The following is a 21,874-nucleotide window of genomic DNA, read 5'->3' as shown; positions in this document are numbered from 1 at the left end:
ATAAAAAGACAGTCTGAATTGCAAAGTTGCTTCTGTAGACATCACCATGACCAGAGAAAAAGCCAGGCACAGGGAGGGGGAAGCACGGGTTTAAGGAAACAACCTATTCCTACTGCTGTAGCTGCTAAGTAGTAAAATTCACTTTGGATCGCTTGTAACACAGTAAAAGGGATACATCCTTTTATTAGAAACAGCCATCATAGGACACTATCTGCAGCCCTAGGAAATATTCCCTGGTGCAAGTTCTCTACAGCATTACAGAGTTTTTTTTCCCTTTCCCCGGGGCACCTGTCACTGCTGCTGGGAAAGCAGGGCAGCTACAGGACTGCCTGAGCGAACCACCTGTGTTTGCTCCATACTGCCCTTGACCCAAGTGATCTGGAAGTGCTTTAAAGCTGTGGTTTTCCCACTTGGGAGGAGACAGAATATGTGAGCACTGTAGACAAGACAAAAAAATATCAAGTGAGGAAGCTGCTTGCTAAAATTTTCCCACTGAGTGGGACACAGAGAGTGACAAAATAGCAGGCAAAACCAGCATGCAAAGAAGTGCTAGGTGGTAGCAGAGAGAAACAAGCTGAGTGGAGAACGTGCATCAAAACTGAGTCACTGCTAACGCCCGTGTGTGACAGCTGCTCCTTCACACTGGTTCTGGCACTGCCTGTCAGTGCTGCCTTCCCTGCTGCCTGGCCCTGCCTGTTCCTTTGGCTGCCTGATCTATTGGAATTGCTCCTATCCAGTTTTCTCCCATACCTCCCTTCTTTTCTCTATTTTGTTTAGACTTTACTTAATTCACCATCATATCATCTTACTGTAGACTGCCTTTCCTGTAATGGGAAAGATGAATGATGAATTCTGACATCTCAGCACATCCTGAAATAGAGCCACTGGCAGCATGTGCCACGGCACACTGCTGCACTTCTGCCTCCTGGCACTTCTGTTCTTCTGGAGCTGTGCAACTGGGTTTTCATTTATAGCTCCACTTAAGTTTCAGCTTGTCTGTTTTTTCCAGCGTACTGGGCAGCCTCTTGCTTTGCTTTCCTTGTTTCCACCCTACCTCAAAGGCAACAAATCAAAAGGCTACTTTGTACGATTAACTCCACTTACTGATATTCTCCACAGGAAAGAGGTAAACACGTTTCTGATGAGCTATTCAGGCAATAAAAGCTCTGTTTCTTCACATCAGAGCTAGGCATCAAGAGTTCATTGGTGCTTTAACCTCATTGCTAGCCACAGGAAACAGATTAGGGCTAAGAGACCCCGCTGTGCAGCCGGCCCTTTCAGTGTGTAGGCTCTGGGTGCAACTTGGTGGCTCATGCAGTGCCGCTGATTAGGATAAACACAGAGGTTTCCAAACAACCTGCCTGTAGTGCTTCTCAAATGAAGTTGTATTTCCCCATAGGAAATCTGCATCTGTTTGCTTTAATTTTTTCAATAATTTGCTTGTTGGGCTACGCATTAAGGCCATTTAAGAGTGCAGCTTCAAAGTGGGTTCAGTGAAACATGTCTGTTTGTCAAATTAAGACCTCCTCTGTCAACACTAGTGCAACCTAGGGGAATTAAAGATTCAAAGAGGAAAAAGGAATTTTGATGTTCATCTTCCTTAAAGGGTTTTAATGTGTTTTTTCTCCATGACATGTAACCTCCGCTGATAAAACATTCTAATCCCCACTTCGAGAAACTGCTGTGTGTTTTACATCAAAATTATATGACAAATCTTAAATACAGTCCAACTGAGGAAATATCTTTCTGTTTCCAAGTCAAGATTACCTGGTGTGTTAATGAAGGCTTGCATTCAAATTCATCATCAGAGGAAGAAGTGGAATACCCAGTAGCTTGTTTTCTGACAGTTAGGTGTTCACATCCTAAAATGCAGGAACAAAATAGTCAGTGAAGCAAAAAATACTGTCCTCTAACTTATATAGACACTTTGCACCTGCCCCGAGTTCTGATCAGCAGCACCTAGAGCAATGTGGAAATTCAGCTGATGGCATTAATTAGATCCTTGATGCCTGTCAAAAGCTCTGTCTGGGTATATTTGATTTTTTCAGGTATTACGTACAAATAAATTAATTCCTTGAGCACCCTGCATGCAGCATGCTGCTCTGGATGCACTCAGCATTCATTAAAATGTATATCTGAAGTTAGCCATATTACCCAAATGATTGTGTAAGGCTCACTATACAGTCTAATTGAATGCAAAAAGTCCGAACCAGCTCTTAAACAAATTACCCTTATGTGGCTTGTAGCATCTGGCACCCATTTTTACTACATGACATCTGCTCAGTGTAAAATAGTTGGCGTCAGAATGTCTGGTCATATAAAAAAATCACAAATGTAATCAGAAGCAAATGGACTAAGAGAATAAGGCTTTATCACACAGCCGCATGCAACATAAATATTTCATTAATTATGTCTAAACAAATGTCACTTATTTTTCTGCTTTAGGAATATTATCACATCATTGAACTGTTGATTAAAATGCCATAATAAGTCAGGAAAATCCATACATCACAACAATGCACTCCATAAGGAAAACTCCAGGGCTGCCATTGGAGAAAGCATGCTTTCAGATTTATAAATTAAATTACATTTAATTGCAGCAATTTTACCATGCCTGTTTTTCCAGGATCTTGTTTCAACTGGGTGTAAATATTTGAATTTCTTCTTAATTTGTCTAATTCATAGCTTCATTCTCTTTATTTCAGAAAATAAAACCATTTTTGGAACATCTGTCCCTACACTTCAACCTGCTACAGGGTTAATGATTAACAGCTGGGCAACATCTTGGAAATGTACATTATTTAAAGCTAACAGTGCCATTTCCCTTTGTATCTTCGAGATAACAATTGGCTGCTGGGGTGCAAGTTGTATTCAGATTAAAATCACTTCCCATTCTCCTAGTGTAAATGTTTCTTCTCTGCTTTGTCCTGGATCCCAGTCCCGAAGTAGGAGTTCTGTCTCAAGCCCTAATTTAAAATCAGGATCCATGAAACAGATTCATCCCAGACAGTAAAGCAATAAAAGCAAATCCAAGTAATTTGAGGCAGAGATTCCGATTCTTCTGGGCAATCTCAACTTCGGAAGAACCCAGTCCTTTTGCTAAATGAAGCTGCAATCTTAGAGGGTCCAAGACAGCAGGTTTGGGTCCTGCCATCCTTTTTGCAGGACAAGTCCTTGGGCAGGAGACACCTGCAAGTGAAAGCAGGGAGGTGCGATGGCTCTCCAGGTGGGTCTCCAACTCCCAGGCAATTCCCCTGCTCCAGGATTGCCCAAGGCTGCCACTTGGAGGCAGAGACACTGTCCTGCTTGCTTGACTTGCCAGGGACTCTCCTCTGGCTCACGATTGCTGAGGTCACACCAGTGCCACGCACTGCCCCACGCTCTGCAGACCAGAGCGCAAATCCAGCCTCACCCTGTCTCTGCCCCCAGCAATGACAGTCAGCCATAAAGCCCTTCCCAATGCATGAGATGGAGGAAGACATGAGGAGCATCAGCCACTGCTTCTTCTGGGTAGTAAAGTCACGTACCTTGCTTTTCCCTGTGCAACTAAAAGATTGTAGTAACTACCCTTCAGTCAAGCCCATAGGGAAATCAAATTCCCTAACATGCAAAGGGCAAACTTTACAGCCCAGCATGGCAGGAAACACAAGCAATTACACGCTCCCTTTCTTCTCTCAGCTGTGGGAATAAGTGACTGCTTGCCTATGTCCTCCCTTTTGAGTGGTATCAATAATTCAAAAAGCGTTACAAGGTCTCCAGGAAAACCAGCATGCTGTAACACAAGGGCACCCGCCTCCTTCTCAGGGCTGGGACTTGAGAGCTCCTCGCCTTTTTGAGACAGAGACACAGTCAATGACTTCCCTATGGACTTCCAACGACAATCTCATGAGCACAGGAAGCCCATGTCTGCACACAGAATATATTCATAACATCCACAGTCCTCCCTGTGCCAGTCTGTTATGGAGAGTCAGCTATTTAGATCTAGCTTTGCAGACAAAAGCCATTTAGATTGCTCCAAAACAGCTCAGCCTTTCAAGTGACACAGTACCCAAAGACCTGTAAGACAACAGCCATCTAACTGGGATCAGCAATCTCCTTCATCATCTCCACCTGAGGATCCTACAGGATGGATGAAGGACCACATGAAACTGCTCAGTGATGAGGCATGTGATGGACCTACCTGCACACATCGACAGTTACAGTCTCTGTCACATTTATTGCGTATATATTTCATGGCCCTGATGTTCTCTACTAATTTAATGTGGATAACTGAAGTCACAGGAAAAAGAAGGTGTCTGGAAACACACAAAGAGTGACAGAATTGGGATGTGAATACAGGGCTTTGGCTCCCAGATGTGTGGTCTTGCCATGTTGTAGGGATACAGAAACAGTGGGACAATGCATTTCTTTCAACATTAAAAGGGCACCCGCCGACTGCTCTGCTCAACTGTTTTTCTTTGGCTATTTCCAAACAAATTAACCACAACAAAATCCAACCAAAAAACCCAAACCACTCTTCTTTATCACAGCATCTATATGTTCTACTCTAGATGACTGAGCATTAATCTTTTCCATCTCCTAAGGGCTCGAATAAGCAGAATTTAGCTGCCAGCTGTGAGGATATGGACAAGGAGTTGACATATAAACATGCTCAATTTATGGACTTTTACACTTGCGGGTTCATTTAGATTTGAAACTTACAATTGTAATAGTAAAGTTAGATGATAATAATAATAATAATAATAATAATAATAATAATTTGTCCACTCAAAATGTATCAAGCCTTGAAGCTTGAAAGCTACAAAAAACATCTCAAAAATATGTTTTTTTCTGAATCTTAATTCAACTCTTCTAGACTTGGGCTTTCTCTTTCTGACCATCTTATTCCTTCTAGGGAGTTATTTATTACTTAATGACTTTATTCCTTAAGTACTCTAGCATCTCCCTAGCTTGTAAATTAACGGGGGAGCTTTTCCTCCCCAGTTAACATGACTTTGCATCACTAGGAATGGTCAGCCATAGTTTTAGCTCTTAATTATAAGGGGGAAAGGAATAAATATTTTTGTTCTTGATTTCTGCCTCACAGTAGCTACCAGGAGTTTGGTCAAGACACCTTTCCAGCGTATCTGATTTACAACTGTTAAATCACATGAAACTGCAGATTATTTAATATTATTATTGATTGTTATTCAATCTGACAGTGTCACAGAATACACTACAAAGTTGGAGGAAACCTCCAGTTCTTGATATTGGGACTCGGTATCTTCATTTGTGTATGTCACAAGAGATAAGAAAAATTACATCCATAAAATTAAAATCTGGTCCTATGCCAGTTTGTTAGAGTTTGGTAATCCAAGGGTCAGTCTCAAAGACACTTTGCTTCTGCTTAAAGTGCACTGCCACTGAATGCCACCAGCAGCAAAACCCTTGCTGCATTCAGAGTGATCTACTGGACATAAGTCCGGTGCTTCTGAGACACCCCACCCCCCCACCCCCCCCCCTTTACCATATAAATCTAAGGTGCTGGTTTTCCTAACATACTTAAGGTGCTTTGAACGAAGAGGGAGCTGTCATATGAAGAGGTTAAGAAGGTGATACCTTCTATTAGATGGGAGAGAACTGCTGACTGCCCTAGAGATTAATAGGGAAAACCACCACTGCTGTCATTCTGCATGTCACAGCTCACCTCCCTTTCCTGGGGTGTTTCTGTGTCACAGTAGTAACTGTAGTCTAAATACACAGAAAGCAGGAACTGATTTGATAACATCATGTTATTCTAATCTGTTGGCTTCCTCTGTAAGTGTCCAAGATTCCATATTTTTGTAAAGTCTTTGGTGTTAATCATGACCACATTAAGTACTTCAGCGTTTTACAAAAGAGAGGCAAAGCTACACACCTCTTTGGCACTGGTGTCCCAAACCAGACAGGAATTGGCATGAGGCAGGAGATGAAAAGGCCAGTAGAAATCAAGAATGGGCTTCACATCTCTGCTTCTCCATAGATTTCTCATATGGTCTTAGGCCTGAAATTTAATCCTGTAGTGCCTCAGTCCTCTTCTAAAACACGAAATCACTGAGATAACAGTGTCCTAGCTGCCAATAACATTACCAACACACAGACTTTCAGTGGTACAAAGATGCAGTAATGGGAACCATGTGTGAACCTGAAATACTTGCAAGAAATCCCTTTTCAATCTGAAAGTGCACAAAACCAGCAAAGCGAGTTCATAGCGCATCTGATTTTCTGATCAGCAGAACTGGTTGTCCTGTTTAATGAAGTGAGCCATGTAAACAACACACAGCCACAAACTGAGTTATAACAGCTCTCATCTAAGGGACAGTTCTCGGAATGCGTGTTTCCACATGATCCCCACTCAGTCAGGGACAGAAATATTCCTCCTATCTCCATTGCTACAAAGAAGCAACCCTGGAGTCACAAACATCTACCAGTAACCAACCACCTTCATGGTCTGCCCCTCTGAAACTCTGTCAGTCAAAAGCACGAGACAACAGTTAACCACCTGATTGATCAATTTTATTGATCAAGTCTGGGTTTTTTCAACCGCAGGTTGGAACACAAGGGATGAATCAACGGACAAAAGCCTCAAAGATGTTTGTGCAGTAAATCGAAAGTCTGGCATTGCACCTGGAAACTCCAGTGTGGTCCTTTGGAGACATTTGTATTTTCTACTGGCAAGCTTGGACAGGGGGTTACTCTTTAAAAAACTCATTCTTTCCCTGAAAACAGTGCATGAACCCCCGTTACTTGAGTAAGATTTGTCTGTGTCCCACACAGGTAGTCTGTGCAGCCGGAACTCCACACAGTCCAAAATTGCCAAGTGGCTCTGAGGAATGGCTCTTACGAAGAGTTAGCCTGAAAGCTTTTAGACCAGGTCTGGATATCAGATGCTGGAAAGACCCATATGGAAGGTGTAACGCAGGCGTAAGTTTGAGCTACAGGTAATCTGCTTCTGAGCAATTAAGATACCTGCTTCCTCATGCTGGCCTTCAACTGGTGGCTGGACTCTTGGCAGGAAGTGACAGAAGGACAGAATACAGTTTTAGTTTGGACAGACACCTGGGTCTGCAATGCAGAAGTCATAAGCACAGGACAGACATTGTGATGCGTATTTGCAGGTAACGTAACTAAGATAAGGTGTAAGAGAAGATGAGCAACGTAACAGAAGTAGATGTGTAGAGTGAGACTGAAGGTCCTTCCAGGCTGCCCAGCAGTGGATGTCTAAAGGAACACTATAGACACCAGGAAGTCATACATGATTCCTCCTGTAACACTCACGCAGCCTCCAAACATTTTTCAGTTCAGGAGCTTTCTAAATTGGAAGTGGTTTCTAAGCATTTGGTTACTCCTCAGTGAGCTCACCCAGTCTCATCTCAAGCCCTGGACTTTAGCCACCCAGCTCATTCTTTGGCTCCACAAGCCAACAGCCCATTGAGGGAGAAAACACCAGTGTAATGTAAGACCCACCATACTTGCACAGAATGAGACTGGCCTCAAATAGGATAGAAAAGCCCTACTGGAAAGAGCCAGGAGGAGTATGAGAAAGAGCCTCATTAAATTGGTTTCTGCCAGGTGCTGGGAGTATTTTTTTCTCTTTAAAGAAAAGATATTTTCTGAGATTCATGGTCAATTTCAAGAGAGGAAAATAATGACGTAATGTGGGCTAAAGCTCACCATCAGTTCATGAATGAAGTTTGCCAAGCCTGAGCCTCGGACAAGTGCCCATAGGAGACAGAAATGCCATTTGAGAGAGTCAAGCAGGACTTGGCTCTTTTATGAGTTTAATTTACTCAAATGTTAATGTTTGAAAAAGTTCAGGGAGCTTCAATGTTGTAACACTGAGGATGACAGATTCCTGGACAAATGGCTAGACCAAAGCTGCATTTTTTCCTCTGAACAGACTTTGCAATGCTTATATTCAATAATTACAATAATTTAATCATTCCTGTTTTGGCTTGCACAGCGGAGGAAAGCAACACATATTAAACCAGCATGTTTTCCAAAATATTTAAAACATAAATAAAGCAAAGCAATATTCAAACCTAACAAGAGCTTTTCCCATTTTCATAGGAACACCACGTACCAATTATTGTAATACATTTTGTTAAAAGCAAGTCAGCTTGACTTAGTTGATAGATAATGACTACTCATAGACTCAGAAAAAGCTCCCCATTTAAGACCACAGCATGACTAGTGCAAACACCAGCAACTCTCTGTGGGTTCAGTGCAGTCCTTAGCATCCTCTGGCACAACAGGGATGCCTGGTTTTGTGAATTCTTAGATAAAGGATGCCCCAAGAATCCAATCCAAACATTCAGGAATAAGAACAGGAGTTACTGTATCAATTTTAATGATATTTAATCAATTTTAATGATCAAGTCTCTTTCAGTATGCAGTAGTTCTGAAGCAAAAGAGATGCAAAAAGCTCTGGCTGCTTACTGGGAACTTCAGGGACTTCACATTTTATACACAGATTGTTACTTTAATGCTGCAATACAGCAGCAATTTTGGGGTTACAGTTTGGGTTGTAATTTAATAAAGTAAGAAACAAACAGGTAAGTCAAAATTCAAGACGTTATAGTTAAATAACTTTCTCCAGTGGGGTAGTGGAAAGATGGATCACAGCACTAAGGCTCTCATACCATATATTTCAGACCTGAAACTGTGCTGCACTTAATTCTTTCTGAGCCTAAGCTCAGATTACTCGGACTCCTCTTTGTCTCTGACATCAATATTTCTGAGATTGGTCTGCAATTTTAGTACTAACCTTCCAAGTAACTTCCAAGCAAACATGAAAACTGATGCCTTTTAATCGCTGCCCAGACTCACAAGTAGGCCAGAGTAGGTCAGTAAGGTGCTATCTCCTCTCACATAAATGAACAAGGGCATATTAATGACACCACAAAGCTCCCTAAAGCATGTCTACAGTTTGGTCACTACAACAGTAGACAGAGCTGAAGAGACACCTGCTGAGGAAGCACACACACAAAGCACGGCTGCTTGCTGTTGCAAACATACTGCTTCAGCCTCTGAGCTCCTCATGGAAAGAGTAGCAGATGTACTCTGCACTGCTCTTGAGTTTTCAGTGCTTGTCCTTCTGCTTGTCTGCTGCAGACCCCTTCCACCACACACACAGGGTCACAGCAGCAGCTACCCCACTCTGCCAAACCACTCCTTCCACCTTGGCCAGTCCATTTGTCTGACCCAAACACATTTGAACAGCAACAAGCAGCAGACCAAACTTGGGTCCAGCAAGCTGTGTGCTGCTTGCAAATCCATTCTACTCCTTTAAACCAGAAACAGCTCCTAAACCTTAACCAAAAAAAAGATTTACTAAGTCTTCATACTTAGAAAGTAACTACAAATTAAACATAGCATACAACAGAGAGGTGATTGCATGATCACACACAGATATTTTAAATGTTAGGTGCTATTAAATCATCATTGTAACAATAACAGTAATAATAATTCCTGTGCTCACCTGTGGAAGGATAACAGAGCCTGGTTTCTGGAGAATGGTCCCTCATGAAAGGCAGAAATGACACAAAGGAATTTCCTTCTCTGTCATGAACTTTACTTCTCAGTCTATCAAAGAGGAACCCAAGACTACCCTTCCGTGCAGAGTCATCCAGATTGTCCTTGGGGGTGTTCTTGGGCTCTGGAGATGAAAGAAGGAGGTAGTTTTCATTACAGATAAACATGTCATCCATGGGAGCCCCTGGAAGAGTCTCTTTGAAGGTAAACTTTTCTAGGAGTCCTGGGACATCCTCCATCCTAGTGCAAGATGATTTCTGAGGTATACTGGTTGTCTGGGAAGGCCTGGTGTGAGAACTGTAAACTGGGAAGGATACCTCCTTGCTGTAACCCCTTGGAGATCTCTCTTCAGAGCCAACAGAAAAATTAGATGCATTTGAGAGATGGCTCCCATTTCCTAAACATTCTCCTGCCCACTCCCCTGCTTTAAGCTCTGGTGGCTGAGTCTTATTTCCTCTGTTATTGTTACTGTTCCTTTGGCTTAGGGAATAGCCAGGAGTACTGGGGAAGCTGAAGAAAGCTTGTTCTGAGGAGGCTTTGACTTTGCTGTTTGAGTCCTGCTTTGGTCCCTCTGAAGACGAGGTTAGAGGCTCAAAAACAGACCTTTTGATAGCATTGGCTATGAGCTTCAGCGGTGACTTCGGCAGGCCAGCTGAATGCTCCCTAGTAACTACATCTGGACTCCTCAGAGCATCTTTTGTGTTAACTGGCAAAGCTGGTGGAGCATCATCTGCAAACAAGAGAGGCACAGGACAACCAGATCGTTTGAACACAGCTTTTCTCCAGTCAGCATCGTTCTCCTGTGAAGTCCACAGCGCTCCTTTGTCTTGATAGCCTGAACTAGTTCTGCCTAAGTCTGTCCTGTTAGAATCATATGACAAGGGTAGATGTTGAGCACAAAGCAACGGCCTCTTTTTTGCCTCCTTTAATTCTTGCTCAAGCTTTTCTTCTGGGTGCCTTGTATTTTTGCCATCTTTCTCCCGCAAATCCAGAGATGACAGCACTTTTGTCTTCCTCATAATATCTTCTGGTTCAGAAGTATATTTCTGGGTTTTTTCCTTCCAGCCCTGGGCTGTGTATGTCCCATTGTCACTATCTGTATCTTCAGGCTCAGAAAAATCAGCCAGTGTCCCACTCCCAGGAATGGTCCATGGAGAACCTCTGGTGCTGCTCTGAAAAGGAGAACAATGGGGCACATAGACATGGATGTCTTCATGCATCTCTCTGTCTTTTTCTTTTCTTTGAAATACTGGGCTGTAGGGTTTGAAATGTCCTCTTGTGGTTTCCGTTGGTTTCTTATGAGCCAGCTGTGAAGTGCATGAAAAAGAAAAAGATAGTCTAGTTTATCTTTTATTTCATGTAATATTTTTAGTAAATTTTAATCTTAACATGATATTATTTAATGAATATACTCACATATATGTGTGTATATATATATAATATATATACGCATAACGCATATACATATTTAGATAACAATACAATAAGAAAAGCTTTTCTCCCTAAATGGCTAATATTTCCCTAGGAGTGGAGATCTAATATTATTGGAGATATTAATAGTCTAAAAACAATGTTATTCACACTAAGAACCTGTCATATCTTATGAAGTGCCTTCAGTGTTTTCCTTAGAAAGAAACAGTCCTATCTATAGGAAAACAAACGAGAACAGATCTGCTTTTTCCTTCTGTGTACATTCCAGTTCATCACCTTAGTGTTTCCAGCAAGCCCAAGAGACCATCAGCTGCCCTTTCCAACTGCTTTTATCATATTGCATGCTTACATAGCACAGGTACAAAGTGACCCTGACCCAGAAGAGATCATTAAATGCGAGACAATAATTTTAAACAATTCAATTAGTTCTCTCTTATGACGACTTTTCCTTTAATTAAAGTTTTAATTCATTACCCTAGCCATTGAAATCTTCTGCTGGAGATAGTAACAAGGAGAAACGACCACATTATCTATCTAGCCAGCAGACCAAAACTAGAGGGTTGGGGGTTTTGTCCTTCTTAAAAGGAAGGTGTTTTAAGCTCAATGCTATGTGATAATGGATGGTGCAAAGATTCGATTCCTGTTTCTGTTTATGTGCCAGGTTCCCAAATCTACATAGGTGAAGCCACTAATCTGTCTGACTTCTTGCTTCCCAGAAACCTCGGAAGTAAGGAAACAATGATTACCCCGTTTCACAGTTGTATTTGTTGACCAAAGCTAATATTGGCCATGATTGGCCAGGCAGAAAAGCATGAGGAACACTAATAAACAAATGAGCACCCTCTTAATCCTCTCTCTCTTTAGAATAGAAATAAGGCCGCTAAGCACTGCTTATGGAGTGGGAGCTGCAAGGAGTCACCTCTCCTCGTGTGCAGCGTGGTGAGGCAGCATTGTGCAGCTCTGTTCCCATGGGACATTCCCTTCCTGGCCCTATTGTCCTGGGCCGGATTTCAAATACCACCATGGACGTGGGAGACTTTATTATTTTCTAATGCAGACCCTGAGGTCAAGCAATTTTAATCATGTTTAACCCAAGGGTGAGGACAACTGGCTAGGATGAGGAGGACATGAACTGGCTCCCGCTCCACCCAGCTCCAAATCCAGGGGATGTGCTGCCCTTTTCCTGGGATGCAGCAGGTCACGACCCCTGCTGCAGCACTGCACACACATCAGGCCCACCCTTCCTCGAGCCTAAAACCCCCCATACATTTAAAACCTCAGAAAATGCAATGGAAACTCTAGGTCCTGAAGGAAGCTGAGGATGTTCCTGAGCTGTGGGAGGTGTGGAGCCAAGGGCATGCTGCAAATGAAGGAATTCTGCTGCCCACCAGACACAAAGAATAAATATCAGACACAGGAACATCTATGTCTAAAGGCTGTAACAGCCTGAAATACCCCAGACTCCTATACCAGGTTTCCTGCAGTTGTTATTTTGCGAGCCCTTACCTTGACTCCTATATTTGCTCTCCAAGGCTGGTGCTGGCACTTGTGTTTTGCCCACTGATATACAGCAATCAAGTGATACCCTCACACCCCACCATGTTGCCAGCATGCCACATTTCCATCCAACCCTATGAGCGCACAGACCAACAGGCAGCTCGGGAGCACCAGGGAACAGAGGTTTGGGGGATTTCCTCTCCTTTGGGCAGAAACTATGGCACAAAGGAAATCCCAGCGGCAGCTAAGCCCCATGCTGTGAGGGGAGGGCAGGTTGGTGGTGCCTGCATGTTGACTGATGCATCAGATTAATGACTAACTCCCAGTGCGATCACGGTCTGAGTCCCACAGCAAATATTACTTCAGTGCATGATTTGGGAATGGCTAATCCATCAGAGCATCAAAGTCTCTTCCCTCTGTACAGCACAGGCATAACTCCAACTTCAGTGGTTACTGTGAGGATCAAAACCATTTGAAAGAGCAGAGGATGCTCAGCCAGCCTGCTGAGAGCAGAGATACCCAACAGTAGCTACACATGTTTTGCTCTACGCAATTCTCTTTCATACCTGTGTTAGGGAGGGATTCTCTCCGGGGCCACTTTGACAGCTGGCTGAGCTGTCCTTCCCATGTAGCCCAGGTTTCTTGCTGGACAGCAGAGGGAAGCCTGCCAAAGACACGCATTTTTCCATCACATCGATACTGGTTTTGTCTTAAATAAAGTTTGCAATTAAAGAATAAGGATAGAAAGTTAAACAGTCATCTGGACACAGTTGTACCTGAAGAGCTGACCTTTCAGTAATGAAGCCTCACTCACATGTGTGTGCATGCTGTGCCAAGCACATGTTGGTATTTTTAGCAGTGGTCCTGAACTGCATCCACTTTTTGGCTGGGCCTAGTGAAGCAGCTTTAGAGTTCCAGGAAACTTTCTGGAAAACCAGCCTTAAAAGCAGAGGCCGTCAAAACAACCAGCAACTCTGGAAGCTTTGGGCAGTTCTGAGAAATGAAGAAAATGGATGACTCCCGAGAAGGCTGTCTGTCAGAATGGGAAAGAATGGGACATGCAACCACCTGCAGGCAGTAAGGACAGAACTAACCCTGCAGTCTCCCAAGCCAGGCAAACAGGACAGCATGCTGGGGGCTCTCCTAGGATCAGGCAAGGGAACTAATTGCTAGAGGCCTTGAACCAAAACTAGCACCGATAGACCTGCTGGAAGAAAAAGCAGGGAGTCAGGCGGGCTCTCTAATATTCGTGCCTGTGGGAATTTTACATAATAAATAATCTTTGGACAGAATAAAGGTATCTGTGAGCCAAGATATTACCGTGTCAAGCTGTAACAAGCGATGACAAGTATATTTATAGGTGAATTATTAACGCCCAAGTATTAGTTCTGAAACCCCCAAAGGTTCCAAAAGCAAACTTTGAATCTTCTACATAGGAATTTAAATATGCATAAGGACACAAGCAACACACCAGAGAAAGCAGACAGCAGACTTTGGAAGAGACAAGCCAGGGAGAGAGGCCCAACTTTCCCTTCCTCTCAGTGTCTCACCTATTCGCTCCCAATCTTGATTAAATTTGTCATGTTTGGTCAAGAGCAGAGGGAAACGATGAACTGGAGTTCGTTAAGGAACTCCTGCAGGGACTAGCAACCAGGGGCTGACCTTTATGTTCTGTAAAGTGAATTGAGTCATGGGAAAACAGAGGAATCAAGAATTAGGACAAAAAAAAAATCCCACCATCACCTGCATAAATGAGCCAAACAGGTCTAGCCTGACCCACTAAAACCCTGAGCCTCCTGACACAGGGAAACATCATAGCTCAGCACACCTAGGGAAATACAACTGCTGCAGCAGCAACAGCCATGACACCAATGAGGGCATAAACCCCACAGCCAGGGGTCTGCAGGGAAGCGGCACATGCCTGTGGGAGCAATTGTTCCCTACACCAGCTCCCGTGGGTGTGCACGTGCTTACGCAGAGAGGACCTGCACATGCAGGAGCACTGCTGCGTGCAAAGCCACAGCTTGCCGTCTTTCACAGACTCACAGGATGGTTGAGGCTGGAAGGGACCACTGGGGGTCATCTAGTCCAACCTTCCCTGCTCAAGCAGGGTCACCTACATTGCTCAGGATTGCGTCCAGACAGCCTCAAATATCTCCAGGGAAGGAGACTCCATCACCAGGCAACCTGTTCCAGTGCTGGATTTATTCCCACCACGACGCTGAATTTGCAGCTTCACATTCAAAACAGGATCTAAAATTAAAAAAAAAGCAGCTCCCTAGGGCCCCATCGTGATCTGTTTGGCCCCAAAGCTGCTCCAAGTCACCAAGATATATCAGGAGCACGGTGTTCCCTGTGGCCGTGGGATGGGGATTAGAGATTTTGAAAGGTAATATCCTGCTTTGAGCCTTCCAGCCAATATAACCATGACACTGATTTCCTTTCCTTGGCCGCGTACCTTGTGCTGTTTGTGAAACATACGTGTTTTTGGAAATAAGTCCAAAAAGAAGACAGATTTTTTCTTTCATGGGACTGATGATCATATGAATTCTTATAACCACACATTAAGTGGATTAAATATAGAAACTAAGACTTACTGTTCCTCCAGAGAGTAAAAAAAAAAAGCCTTTATTCTGTTCCCAGTATACACTGAATGTGCTTTACATGCGCTTTAACAGCATACTTGAAGTTCAAATTCATGCAGTGCGTTGTTTCCCTCTCAAAGGCTTTTAGCTCCCTCTAGAGCCCTTGAGGCACATGGAAGATTTTAATGAAATGATGGGAAAATGAATTGGGAAGCGATTAAATAATGTCCTTGCTGAGAACAAGCTGGAAATGAGTCGAAATTAAGAGTGATCCACGATCTTCTTCCCTCTCAGTGTTTCTTTTTTTCCCCCATCAAACCTGTAATATGTATAATTTTTTTTTTGATCTTTTAAAAACTGAGCTCAATTAAGGCAAGGTTTGAAATCCAAGCCCTTGGTGAAGCCAGCCTCTGATGTATAAGCAAGTCTCCAAGTGCTCTACAGTGCTTGGAGACAGCCCTGAGGCTGACAGACGCCATGAGACTTTTCTCCCTCCCCATCCTGGGCATGGATCAGCCTTCCCACCGTAGGAGAGGACCTGGTTCAAGACCATCTTAAGAACCTGAATGTGCACAAGTCCATGGGACCTGATGAAATCCATCTGCGGGTGCTGAAGGAGCTGGCGAAAGAAGTTGCTAAGCCACTGGCCATCATATTTGAAAAATCATGGCAGTCAGGTGAAGTTCCCGACGACTGGAAAAAGGGAAATATAACCCCCATTGTCAAGAAGGGGAAAATGGATGACCCAGGGAATTACAGACCAGTCAGTCTCACCTCTGTGCCTGGCAAAATCTTGGAGCACATTCTCCTGGACAGCATGTTAAGGCACATGAAAAACAACAAGGTGCTTGGTGACCACTCGGTGGATAAAGAACTCTCTGGATGGCCACACACAAAGAGTTGTGGTCAATGGCTCAGTGTCCAGCTGGAGACCGGTAACGAGTGGTGTCCCTCAGGGATCAGTGTTGGGACCGGTCTTGTTCAACATCTTTGTTGCTGACATGGACAGTGGGATTGAGTGCACCCTCAGCAAGTTTGCCGATGAACCCAAGCTGTGTGGTCTGGTTGATATGCTGGAGGGAAGGGATGCCATCCAGAGGGACCTTGACACGCTTGTGAGGTGGGCTGATGCCAACCTTATGAAGTTCAACCATGACAAGTGCAAGGTCCTACACCTGGGTCGGAGCAATCCCAGGCACAGCTACAGGTTGGGCAGAGAAGAGATTCAGAGCAGCCCTGAGGAGAAGGACTTGGGGCTTGATGAGAAACTGAACATGAGCCAGCTTCAGTGTGCGCTCGCAGCCCAGAAAGCCAACCGTATCCTGGGCTGCATAAAAAGGAGTGTGACCAGCAGGTCAAAGGAGGTGATCCTGCCCCTCTACTCTGCTCTTGTGAGACCTCACCTGGAGTATTGCGTGCAGTTCTGGTGTCCTCAACATAAAAAGGACATGGAACTGCTGGAACAAGTCCAGAGGAGGGCCACGAGGATTATCAGGGGACTGGAGCACCTCCCGTATGAAGACAGGCTGAGGAAGTTGGGGCTGTTCAGCCTGGAGAAGAGAAGGCTGCGTGGGGACCTCATAGCAGCCTTCCAGTACCTGAAGAGGGCCTATAGGGATGCTGGGGAGGGACTCTTCATTAGAGACTGTAGTGACAGGACAAGGGGTAATGGGTTAAAACTTAAACAGGGGAAGCTTAGATTAGATATAAGGAAGAAGTTCTTTACTGTGAGGGTGGTGAGGCACTGGAGTGGGTTACTCAAGGAAGCTGTGAATGCTCCATTCCTGGCGGTGTTCAAGGCCCGGTTAGACAAAGCCTTGGTTGACATGGTTTAGTGTGAGGTGTCCCTGTCCATGGCAGGAGGGTTGGAAGAAGATGATCTTGAGGTCCTTTCTAACCCTAACCATTCTATGATTCCGTTCGCTGTTCCGGAGAGGCCTCTCAGAGCACAGCAAGTCCCCAGGACTCGGAGGTGCTGTGAATCCTAGGGAACACAGCCCCATCAAGGCCCATTTATCTGCCTGCGACTGCTGCCTCTCTGGGGACAGCCCATCACAAGGGATGGTCTGCTGAAGGTAAGCTTGGTGAGAGCACCCTCTCAGGACTGTGAAATAGCCCTGTGCATTCCCTACTGAGACTAGCAGAGTAATCCAAGATGTCTGGCATTGGGAGCCTCCAAGGGTGGGTGGTGACAGTGCTCACACATACCGGCAGGCATCTGACTCTGGGGCAAGTCCTGTGCCAGGAGGGAGAGATGCAGCTTGTCTCCTCTTTTGGGATATAAAAATTCATCCCACAGTGGGTACTTGCAAATAATCTTAAAGCCTGGTGTACATTCAAATCAAGCAAGCCCAAATGCCTCTGCTTGAATGCTGGGTCCTGTAACACACACAGGGTTCCTACTTGTTTTGGGAGCAGAGTCTTAACTTTTCTGAAGGCAACTGGTACTCTGAGCAGCAGCAGAAAAACCCCTCATTGCAGAGGGCAGGGTTAAAGAGCGGCTGTCACCATCATTCCCAAAACCCGCTGCCTCCATGCCCAGAAATTGTGGCACTTGGTCACATCCATGTATCCCTTCCTTACACTGCTGTACATTCATGTTTCACACTTAAGGCTGTCAACACCGCAGTCTAACAGCTATGACTGCATTTCTAATGAAGCCTGGGGAGGATTTGGGATACAGGTAAGCTCACCCAGCTTTCATACTGGTATGATCAGTCCTGCAGGTATCTGTGAGTCCGTACAGGACAGGAAAGGTTTTGGAAGCATCTGGGATGCTGGTAAGCTCATCCAGCCCCCATACTGGTATAATCAACCCTGGCAGGTACCTGTGAGTTCTTAGCGGGGACTGGGCAGGCACTGTGTGTGCTTGCAGAGAGGCTATGCGACGGCAGGCAGGCAACCCTGTTATGAGCAGCAGAGGTGTGATCAAGGATGGACAGCTTGTTTTGGGAGTACAGCCCAGGAGAAGGTTTACCTAGATGGAGCCTCAGATGCTAGGGGTGACTGCACTGTGTTTTGGAAGTGAATTGAGTGCGGATCAAATTGTTGTCAAAATCACTGCATTCCTGTGCATGGGCAGAGATGGGTCAGCCCAAACCAAGTCAAACTGCTAGAGGGCAAGAACTAGTAACATTTACGTTCACCGAGTCACCTCTTGGGATGGCTGTTAGTAATCTCTCCCTTTTTGTAACCTAGAAACATCACCTGTTTTTTTTCCAACAAGAAAGAATTGATAGAGCACCTGTAGTTGGGTGTAAATAGGCACCTCCAGGAGCATCCCTAATGAGCGATATTCATGATGTTAGAGCCAATGTTGCACCTGAGCAAAAGCAATCGGTGCAGGCAGAGCTAGAGACAGAATACATGGCTCTGGGACAGGGGTGCATTTTCTTGGAGAACTAGAGCAGACACCACTTCCTGGTGTATGCAGTAATATAGGGAACAGCCACACAGAAAGGGAATTTGATTTTTATGAGGATAACAAAAGGGAAAAGAAGTACTTGGTGCATTTTAGATCTCCGTTTTCTCGTGTAGTGACTCAAAATTACAAAACTTCTAAAGGAAAGTAGGAGAAACAGAAATTGAAGAGACAGGAAAAGAGGAGACAGTGCAAATAGAAGACACAGTCGCTTCTCGGGCTTTACTCACTCGTTTGGAGTTTTCTCCTCCAATTCTGGTACTTATTTAACGCGGTGGAGTGAAAACTGTTGGCTCTCTGCAGTGCTGAACAGAAACAGGAAAGACACCTGGTCAGAGAGCGCAGCAAAAGCCGGACAGCAGAAACAGAGGTGGGGAAAAGGGGGGAAACGACAAAACCCCCAAACCCGAGCCGTGGTTTCCCGAGCCCTCTCCCAGCCGCGGCGGCCGGGAGGGGGCAGCGCGTACCCGCCTCCGGCCCCGCTGCGGGAGGCAGGGGCAGGGTCGGAGAGAAGGAGCTCACATAAATCCTGGGGGTGGGGGAGAGCACGGAATTGGGGAGGAGAAAGGATAAAACCCTTCAGGGGCTGCATGGCACCACACACTGCTGGGCACGCTTTAGGGCTCGCTGCTGTCCTTTTTCTTTTTTTCTTGCCCTAAACAAGTGCTCCATTATTCAAGAGTCAGTTTAAATTGCTGTATGAAATCCCCTCTTTTCCGTTTGGATTAAAAATGCATATATGGAGGCGGGGGTGGTGGGACATGGGAAGAAATGAATGCCGATGGCCTTTTATTTTTTGCAAAACCATTTCTTCAGCTGGTTTTAGCTCATCGTTTAGTTCCGACCTTCCCCAGCTCCAGAAATGAGTTTCTATTTGGAAGCAGACTGTTCCCAAACCTCTCCCCACCTCTGTGCTAGCTACATCCTCTGTGCTTTCACCTGACACAGAAATTTTAAGCAGCTACTGACAGAAATACTAAGTGAGCCAAGCAGAGCTCTCTAGTGCTTCCCAACATCACCCTTCCTTAGGCAACACTGCGGATGCTGCCAATAACATCCCAAATTTTTACCAGTGGGAAAACATTCTTCCCAGCCCTGCAATCTAAGGGTGAGGCACAAGTACTCTGGCTTACTTACACTGTATCTCGGAAATGCTGTTTCAGTTACAACACCCAAAAGGCAGAAATCCCCCAAAGACTTCTTTAACAGGTACAACCTGGCCACGCTGCAGGCAACAGCCTCTGCTCCCCCCATCCCTGACTTCATCCCTCAGGAGAGGCTGCTGGAGCATCCTCAGGTCAGGACATTGCTTACCATCAGCAACTTTGGATGTTTTGGGGCTTTCCTCCAGTGCCACAGGGCTCCTGGTGAGCGATGCCCACCTCTGGACGGGGCTCGGGCAGGTGGGGAGCTCCAGCAGCGAGGTCTGTCCTTCGCTCACTTCCGAGTTTGACGAGTCGCCATTAAAGTCAGACTCGAGCTCGGAGCTACAGGGTAAAAGGGCAAGATGGAAAGAAAGCAGGACATTTCAGAAGATGCATGGCATGGAGGTATTTGTTCCCCTTCAGTGCAACCAGCATTGACAGCAATGTGAGCCACAGAAATAGGTGGTTTTGCAGCCAGAGTCAGCACCATTGTTTTGCTCTTTCTCACTGCTATTATTACAGGCCTGTAATTCGCTCTAGGTGCAATACAGCTGAGCTACTCTTATTCCCATCAGACTTCTGCTGCCTGGATTCATACCCACAACCTTTACTTTCAGCATCTGGAATCAAACTGCTGCCAAGACAAATTTGGGGTGAAATACCACTTCTTGGTTACCAGGGATGGGTCCTTCTGCCTGCCAGGCTGTACACCAGGACGAAGAGAGGTAAACAGCATTCGCAATACCGTAATTAGCCTAGAAACAAGGCACGAGTGTCAAAACACTACATTTTTACCTTTTTCCCCCATAGATTTTTGGAAATCAGAGGTATACGATAGAGAAAGAACTTGTAGGAGGCCAAGCCCTGATCTGTCAGAGCAGCTTGCACTGACTGTGAGGTGGGCTTCACCCTCGAATTAAATACAGTTATTGCTGAGCCTGGCCTCATTGCCCATTTGGGATGTGGAACCAGCTCCCTGCTCTGGTGGCAGCTGAGCACACATCACCTGGCAAGCAGTGGTGGTGCCAGTGCCTCTGCAGCTGCCTCGTGGCGCTGCTCCGGCAGGAACAGGGTCCTGGGAGCTGTTTGCCTCATGCCCTGGTGCTCATGGTGGCCTCACCGGAGCTGCTCACCTTGGCAACAGGTACTTTGAGGCCTTCTGATGTGACCATGTTCCCAGTGACATCCCACCATCCTGCTCTGCATGTTTCTAATGCAAGCAATACTGCTAGCCTCATTCATAGATTTATCGTGATGACTAATAGCTCTACCTTAAAAAAGAAGAGCTTATGCCATGAGCAGTCCTGCTGGCATGGCAGGAGAAAGCTGTTTGGTGTTTATATGGCACTGCCTTGTAGAAAGCAAAAATTGACTGTAACAGCCCAAGGAACAGCCCAGGAGACAGGAGGAAGAAGAATTAGAGAAAAGGCTGCAGTCTGTATAAAGCCAGGGTAAATGCCATATGGGTAGCGCCTGCCATCCCTGCTTTGCCCAGTTCAAACCAGCAGTGCTGGGAGGCAAGGATGGGAGCACAGCTCCAGGTGCGTTGCTCTCTCAGTAGGATGAATCAGCATAGCCTTAAGTTTCAGCACTAACGTGCACTTTTTAGGTGTCTTTCAAGCTGTGTCAAGCATAGAGAGAGATATATTTAAAAATACAAATATATGAAGTCTTTGATAGTTGAGATCCTGTGTGGATCGAGAGATACCACACTGAGATTGGGCAGAGCGCCACACAAAAGAAAAAGACCTGCCTTTAACATTGATTGATATATTTCTGCTTTAAAGAGCAAAACGTTTATTTTCCTTGGCTGGCAAGGAGGTAAGTGCTGTAGTGCGAGCTATAGCTTCTCCTCCCATCTCTGCTTGCTAGGTGGTCATTATCCACAAGTACCTTAAGCCTGAGCTGCAGAACTGCATCACTGGGCTGGTGGTTTTCCCTGTCCCACTAAGTGCCCCACGGCCAGCTCAGCAGTGCCATTTGTCACTTACTATTTCTCTCGTGCCCCATTTTTCAGCAGGTGCTGGGCTCTGGAGAGTACTGCAGCAGCGGGGGGCTGACCTCAGGGGTGATAGCTGCGGCGTCAGCCCTGGCAGGGAACCAGGGGCCTTGCTGCCCGGCCACGAGGGCTGTGAAAGGGAAGGGAGCTGGTCCCTCAGATCAGAGGGATTAGCTGACTCTCATTGCTGCCTGGGCGCCCGGGGGCACCACAAGCCAGGGGGTATTGGCGAGAGATACAAGCA

At 45.3% G+C, this 21,874-nt stretch overlaps 1 protein-coding gene across 4 annotated transcripts in view; it reads right to left on the bottom strand.

Moving 5' to 3' along the window:
• MICAL2 (microtubule associated monooxygenase, calponin and LIM domain containing 2) overlaps positions 1-21,874 on the bottom strand; it is a 135,191-nt gene that overhangs the window by 14,024 nt on the left and 99,293 nt on the right. For all 4 annotated transcript variants that reach the window (XM_065683074.1, XM_065683075.1, XM_065683076.1 and 1 more), the window contains 5 exons: positions 19,801-19,973; positions 18,717-18,791; positions 13,047-13,144; positions 9,500-10,859; positions 1,768-1,862 (listed from right to left, as the gene is read on the bottom strand). In XM_065683074.1, coding sequence (XP_065539146.1) covers positions 1,768-1,862; positions 9,500-10,859; positions 13,047-13,144; positions 18,717-18,791; positions 19,801-19,973 — 1,801 coding nt within the window. The remainder of the gene's footprint in view (positions 1-1,767; positions 1,863-9,499; positions 10,860-13,046; positions 13,145-18,716; positions 18,792-19,800; positions 19,974-21,874) is intronic.

The sequence above is a fragment of the Lathamus discolor genome, chromosome 6, assembly GCF_037157495.1.
Source record: "Lathamus discolor isolate bLatDis1 chromosome 6, bLatDis1.hap1, whole genome shotgun sequence".
In the NCBI taxonomy this organism is placed as follows: Eukaryota; Metazoa; Chordata; class Aves; order Psittaciformes; family Psittacidae; genus Lathamus; species Lathamus discolor.
Note: the sequence above shows the minus strand (reverse complement) of the source record. Positions and strands in the feature narration are given on the sequence as shown.